General features: G+C 40.2%; 2 protein-coding genes across 2 annotated transcripts in view; both read left to right on the top strand.

The window, feature by feature from the left end:
- LOC146453778 (uncharacterized) overlaps nt 1-3,611 on the top strand; it is a 6,128-nt gene extending 2,517 nt beyond the window's left edge. The window contains exons 2-4 of the mRNA XM_085096186.1: nt 268-930; nt 1,796-2,341; nt 2,916-3,611. Coding sequence (XP_084952312.1) covers nt 268-930; nt 1,796-2,341; nt 2,916-3,532 — 1,826 coding nt within the window. The 3' untranslated portion in view covers nt 3,533-3,611. The remainder of the gene's footprint in view (nt 1-267; nt 931-1,795; nt 2,342-2,915) is intronic.
- LOC146453777 (uncharacterized) overlaps nt 1-4,716 on the top strand; it is a 104,678-nt gene extending 99,962 nt beyond the window's left edge. The window contains exon 6 of the mRNA XM_085096177.1: nt 3,669-4,716. The gene's annotated coding sequence lies outside the window, so the exon portion shown is untranslated. The remainder of the gene's footprint in view (nt 1-3,668) is intronic.
- The last annotated feature ends 2,784 nt before the right edge of the window (nt 4,717-7,500 follow it).

Here is a 7,500-nt window from a genome sequence, read left to right as displayed (position 1 = left end):
CAAGCTGCCAGAGCCCGTTCGAAAACGAAAGGTGTTGGCTTTTCCGCGTTACGAAATTTTGAGCTGACATTTTGTCGAAGAAAACTGCAGTTTTGTTAAATGAAAATTCCTAATTTCAAGGCGATTGAGACCTTTCGAACAGAAATCCACCGAGATGAACTGTTGGGTTCCTCTGAAGTAGGCAAGAACAGTAAGAAGAACAGCGACTCATGTGATAACAATCCTTAAAAATACTGCATCTTGTTATCTTTCCTTATATCTTTCTAGAACTTCAGCTCTATAAACCACATAGAAACAGGCGACATGCCGACGTGATTAAAAACACTACTGAGTCTAAAAACACTATGGAAAAGATGCATAAAGAAATGAAACTTTTATCAGAGTTAAGGCAGCGTCTCTGTCAATCAAAAAGTGCCACGTGTCCGTCCGGTCTCCCAGGCCCTCCCGGTCCACCTGGACCGAGGGGACAAAAAGGAGCCCGGGGACGAAGAGGGCACAAAGGAATAACCGGAAATAAAGGAGATCAAGGAATTATGGGATCGCCGGGAAAGAGTGGTAAGCAAGGCATCATGGGACCTGTGGGGCCTCAGGGAGAAGTGGGACCTAAAGGAGACATGGGATCCGCAGGCAAGCCGGGAGCTAAAGGAGAACCTGGTGAATTGATTTCAGCTCCTACTGTTGCTGTTTCTCCTACAAAGTTGACTGTCAATGAAGGTGGGTCAGCCTCGTTTCAGTGTTCAGCCAGTGGTAATCCTGATCCTGCTGTAGTGTGGAGTAAATTAAACAGTCAGTCTGAAAAAGGTCAGTCAGCGGTTTCAGCAGGAAGATTGTATTTACGGAATTTAAAAGGAAGTGACTCTGGCGTTTATCAATGTTCAGCGGAAAACATCCTGGGAAAAGCTCTGGCAGTGGCTCAATTAGAAGTTCATGGTAAGTGTTTTAACTTTGCTTGATTAACAAATAAGCAAATTTCCACCTGCACGTCAATACCAAAAGATAGAGACCACAAAACAGAAGAACGCACTCAGGCAAAACAACTGTGTGAACCTGAAATTCGTTTTAAGTTATAATCGAGGCACTAAAAAAAATTGCTGGGCTTACCAGTAATTGTATTTCATTTTAGTCTTAATCGTTCGCTGCTAAAGGGTTGGCCTGGCCTAACATTTTTCAGTCACCTTCACCAGAGGACGATTAGCTATCGTACAACATGCCTCTCATCTAAAGCATTTACTAATGATTTTTTTTTCTAGCGCACCGAATTACTATTAGAATCTGTGTTTACATTTAGTTTGGCAATTGCTAGCTACTAGACTTGGCCTTGTCCAGCCGAGTCGTTCTGCATTTGGAAACATTTTGTATTCTTTAAGGCACTTTAACCACTGAACTTTTAACCTCACCAGAGATTGTTTAGAGATAAAAACACAAGAAAATGTATCGCTTTTTCTCACGATTGTGTATCACAGGTGTTTATCGCAACGTCACGACCGCAACCCGGCTGATCTTCATCAGACGATGGTGTCGACTGGCTTTTTTCAATATTAGTAGCATCGTGGTTGATGACGCATTTCGATCCTTTCATGACATGAGACAACAATATTCACAAATTAAAAAAATCATGAGGTGGCCGCTGTCTGATGTCTGATGTTATGCTTTTCTTCAAGAGACCTTTTCTATTTCTTAAAGCTTGTACCATAGCCGCTAGTATACAATTCATCATTGACCCTTTTACCAACATTCTATGTATGTGATTTATTTGACAAGTGCAAAATTATGGACTACCTCTACTTTGTTGCAGTCCGTCCTTTTGTTTCACTTCATCCGGGACCTCTGTACGTCATTGAAGGAAGCAACGCCACTCTTCCAACCTGTCACGTGACTGGTCATCCAAAACCAGTTGTGACGTGGAGCAAGTCTTTTGGTCAGTTGTCTCAGGGGAGGGTGCAGAGTAATGATAGTGTTTTGAGACTTTTTAATGCCCGTAAATCTGATTCTGACAATTTCATCTGCTCTGCTACTAACCTGTTAGGAAGCGCTGCACAGAAAACTCATTTAGTAGTTGTGTCCTTTCCTCGGTTCACTATTAAGCCACCTGCTAAAGTTGTTGCATTTTTTGGCGGCAATTTAACATTGAACTGCAGCGCTACTGGTGATCCACAGCCAGTCATCAGCTGGAAACGACAAGGAGCACAACTGCCAGTTGGACGGAGTCACCAGCAGATTAATGGCGCTTTAGTTATAAGAGATATTAGAAACGAGGATGCAGGGAATTACATTTGTGTTGCGAAGAGTGCTGAAGTGTTTGCCGTGGAAACTGGGACCGACGTTGAGGTTCTTTTTCAAGGTATGACCTAAAAGTTGCTGTTACAAGGAGTTGCCATCAGGGCATCCTAATACAATGTCTCGTTGTAGCTAGGTTACCCTTTATATTTTGACAGTGAGTTAGCGATCAGCCGGGTTCAAAGTAAAACGTAATGAAATAAACAATTAGAGGTGACGGCATGAGCCCCTGATCTTATCTTTAATTGAAACGAAATAGGTTATCGACGCTAGGAGAGTAATTTTGATGTCGAGACACTAATATAAGTATCTGGGTATCCGACAAATAAGAACAGGAAAAAAATGAACGATATTTATTTTGAAGACTAATATTTTATCTGGGCAAATTATCTCAACATGAATAATCGATTGACATATTTGACACCAATCAATATAACTAGATAAAAAATGAAAAAAATAAAGTGAATTTTTAATAGTTCTCAAATTCTTTTTAGTTGACGTTTCAAGAATAACAGTAAGTGGTCACTCACTAGCTTTCTGATTACAGACCCACGAAAGTCACGTGATCATCGAAAAGAGTGAAATTTGCCGTAGCATCATCTGGTTTGTTTGTGACGAGCATACCATTTTCATTTTAGGTCGAGACTGTCTATCCTTATTAAAGTCAGGCCATACACAGAGTGGAGTGTACTCTGTGAACCCAGACGGTAAAGGATCCTTCACCGTGTACTGTGACATGCGCACTGACGGCGGAGGATGGACAGTGTTTCAAAGAAGACAAGATGGCTCGGTGGACTTCTATCGGGGCTGGAACGATTACAAATCAGGATTTGGTCAGCTGACGGCTGAGTTCTGGTTAGGAAACGACAAGATCCACAGGCTGACGGCCTCTAGATCCAGCTCTCTGCGAGTGGAGCTAGAGGACTGGAACGGAGTAAGAGTGTATGCCAAATATGGCAGGTTCAGCATTGGTAATGAGCAGGCGCAGTATCGACTTGAAGTGAGTTCATATTCAGGGACAGCAGGAGATTCGTTAGCATATCATAATAACATGGCGTTTACCACAAAAGACAGAGATAATGACAGATACAGGTTTTCAAACTGTGCTGTGTATCGGACTGGCGCCTGGTGGTACAACAGTTGCTCCTCCTCCAATCTCAACGGAAAATATGCGGGAAACTTGAATGATTGGCGTCACTTCAGACAATATGTTCTACTCAAATTCACTGAAATGAAAATGAGGCCATCATCCTAAAAAGAATATAAGTTACTGATTAAGCATTCGTCATTAGGTTGATACAGGAGAGTTTAAACACACTTCATTCAATACCACACACTTCATTCAATAGATAATTTTGAATCAATTACTCAACAGGATCCGTATTACATAGGCAACTACAACTAGTAGCTGTTAATTATTCTCTCGTTAATAAATGCTAGTTTTCCTTTTTAATCAAACGTCACTGATATATTGTGTTTCCTAGATCGAAGAGGGATCTTGACGCTTACTAAATCTTTTGATCTTTGCAAGCGTCAAGATTCGAGAGTGGTGTTTTTTTAGAAAATAAGCTTCTTTTAATAAGATCAATTTACTAGGCCAAATAGACAATATTTGAGAACAAAACTTGACTAAAAAAGCTTAAATGCCACTTTGCCTCTTTCGAGGTTATTTCAATACGAACAATATCGCGTTGTTAACATATTTCTTTTTGTTTGGACTCATTGAAAAAGCAACCCGCTCTTGTTCAGGGGCCGGCGCGTGGCTCTTATTTAGGGACGCACCGTCGACTGAATCAGAATACGTTACGCGGCTTGTGAGCACGGCAGTGTTGGTGGATGATAATTTCAGCTCATTTGATGGCGCCATGTATACGCTTACTTGAAATGTGTAGTTTCAGACAAGAGTTTGTGACAAAAGAAAGACTTCAAATCGACTTAATAATTTTAAAAAAAACCGTCTTGAAATTAAAATCGCTTGGTCTTATCGGCTGACCACTGCAACGCAACACACCTTTCGTCAGGGAGAGGGGTGGATTTTGTATAAGTTAAATTCATATTAGAAGAAGAGAAACTTATTACAGGTGGAAATCCACATGACAGAATACCGTGTTAATTTAAAATCTAGAATCATATGACACGAGGTTTTAGGCTAAGAAGCTTTTCAGTTCCTTATGTCAATTCAGCAATAGTGTAATGACGAAATTAGTTAATAGCCGGCGGTAGCTGTTGCCAGGATATTCCTCATGAGGAGTATACTCTGTTATCTTCATCTGCGTGATAACAATGATGTATTAGGAGGCTACAACTAACGACTGGTGACTGCGTTATAAGCGCGTGTATTTGTCAAACATGCCAAAGATATTATGAGCCTCGGAACAATTACGTTATTGATTTGAATAACAACCTGCATTTTTCAATAAACTTTTTTTAAGCTTCTCATTTTGAATTGACCTTTCCTACAATAGCGTCCGTAGTATAAAGGCCTGGCTAAACTTGGAAACATTTTTGCAGAAAGATTTTTTCTTGTTATGTTTCTGAGGTGGCTAAATTAGCGGGAAGCAAACAAAATGTGTTGCTGCCCCGGTGGCTAAACGAGGAAAATTGTGTTGGAAAACAAAGAGTTACACATGCACATAATAATAAAGAAGCCTGGGAAATAATTTTTGCATATTCACGTTCTCATCTGTGCATCGATTTGACAGTAAGCCACTTCCATTTTGTCCCTATTCATGTTGTCTTAAGGAGCTACATCTCACAACAGGCTCTGTCCTCATACAAGGTAGTGAGAAGCTCTATCTCCTCATCCTTCCAATTCCTTTCCTTCTTTCCCTCCTCTATGTCCTGCTTGTGGCTCTTCCGACTTCGACTTTTCTGTCAGCCATTGTTGTACGCTCACCATTGTTAGGAATCATTGTCAGCATTGCTTTCATGGAGGCTAAACTGGGAAACATGTTTCGGAAGCAAAATTTGTGTCCCGGAATTATAAATGTTTTTGACCTAAGGCAAAAACGTTTTATTGTTTGTGAGCAGGAAACCTTGCCTCCGCAACATTGTTTTCTAGTTTAGCCAGGCCTTTTAACTTAGGGTTGAGGGTACTAGATCAAAACGCCCCATTTTCTATCCTTCTGAATCGTAATGAAACAGCCGCTGCTATATACCTCAGATAAAAAATTCACATGAAAGCTATATTTTGTAAAAGATCGCTTGTATTCCTAGAATGAAGTAATAGAAAAACTACATTATGTAAATATTTGTTTGTGTTCCTGGAAACAAAAATCAAATAAAAGCTATATTATGAAAAAAAAAAAAAAAAAAATCATATAAAGCGTTTGATCCATGCATTGTGTGTTTCTTGGAAAAGTCAAGCTTTCAGAAAACAAGCACTTTCTGTAACCTGGAGCCACTTGAAAATAGAAACAGGCAAACAAAAGCAAAAACTGAGAAATGAGTCAACACATAAAAAGGATCTAACTGTAATAATAGAATGCATCAAAACGTTTTAAAAAGAAAAAGAAATAGTGACTGGGTATTTTGATTACCGCGATTTGTTTCGTGGAATAAAACTATAAACTAAACACAGGTTTTTTTTCCCCCGATTCTAAGTTTGGCTGCGTGTAAGCCGGTCAGATTTATATTCTAGTGGAAATCGGCTAACAGTTACGGGAAACTAGGAGCCCCCACCCTCTCCTTTGCTATTAATAACTGTTAAATGTAATGTAGCTTCATAAAGTTTTGTGGCGATACCATGATCGTCCAAATTAGGTTAAACCGATGAAGCAAACGGGATTGGGGAGAGGGTTTTAAAGATCTTCTCCCCCGGGTCTTCTCCTCTCCCATTACATTCCCTATTTTGAGACCCTCTTGATTCTTAAAATGTATTCTGGGTTAGCGCTTCACGGCATCAGCAACAATCAAAACAGAAGCAACAGCAACAACAACAACAAATGGGTATATAGCCGGTTTTCGCTGTTGATTTTTGTCACGCCATTGAAAAAAAATCGAAACGATTCTATGAATGAAGTCAAGAAATTGACCTGTTATAGATGGCAAGTAAATAATACCTTTAGACTATTCATGAAAGCTTTGTGGACATTACTTATGAAGAACTTTATACTGTTGTGACAGGAATGTTGAGCCAGACACCTTATGCTGGCGAGTCCTATGTAAGTGGTGGCCTGCGGGCTCATGGTATTTTTGTTCAAAGACACCAAATAAGAGATATTCTAAGTAAGATTGATCCTGTTGGTAGAGCACGGCGGAGGAGAGCAGCAATTCAAAGGAGGCAGTGCAATGTCAGAGCTCCTAATCACCTTTGGCATATGGATGGGAACCATAAACTTGTGAATTGGAGGTTCGTCATACATGGATGCACAGATGGGTATAGCAGGGCAATAGTCTATCTAAAATGTGCAACAAACAACTTAGTCCAAACTCTTGTCTACGTCAATATAAAGTGCTCTCACTAATCCCAAGTGAAACTGCTATTCCTTTCCAATTCATCCCACTCCAGTTTCTCTCAGAGTTTCGTTTTGTTCTTTGGTAATGTTAAACCTGGGTCTTCCTCCTGTGCTTGCTTGTGTACTAGGAACCCAAGCTGGTGACTTACTTTTGCTCATTTCTCTCTGACTCTTTGTGGTACGGATTTCCTGCAACAAACTTTGCGAAACCGAGACCAGATCTTCTATAAGTTGCTTTAGTTCATCAATGGCATTATTTTGTATTGCAATTGCTATTGCATGAACAACCGGGGAAATGATCCTCTAGCCTACTCTCTAAATAGTCTAAAGGAATAGAATTAATTCATCATTGAGCTCCTTATCTACCTAATCGAAGCACTGCTTCATGGAGTCAAAAAATTCCTCGAAGTCTCGACAATCTTGGTCATCGGCGCATTCGGCAGCCGTCATCTTGATCAGAAATGGTTACTAGTTGATGTAAGTGTGAGTGTATTATCCCTCTCTCGTTTCCAGTCCTTTCCAATTCTCAATTACCAATCGCTATTCTCAATCTATTGGTCGACATTCTCGATCACCAATCGACAGTAGATATTCTCGACCACAGGGATCGACATTGTCGATCATCAAATTTTGAAAATTTCGGCTAAAGCGATCGTGTTCTCGATCATCAATCGTGTTTTGGACCATAGCGATCGTCATTCTCAATCACCAATCGTGAATCTCGACCATAGCGATCGTCATTCTCGATCACCAATCGATAATCTCA

This window comes from Pavona decussata, unplaced genomic scaffold (genome assembly GCF_977016875.1).
Source record: "Pavona decussata unplaced genomic scaffold, jaPavDecu1.1 SCAFFOLD_322, whole genome shotgun sequence".
Lineage (NCBI taxonomy): Eukaryota > Metazoa > Cnidaria > Anthozoa > Scleractinia > Agariciidae > Pavona > Pavona decussata.
This window is presented reverse-complemented; position numbering and strand designations above follow the sequence as displayed.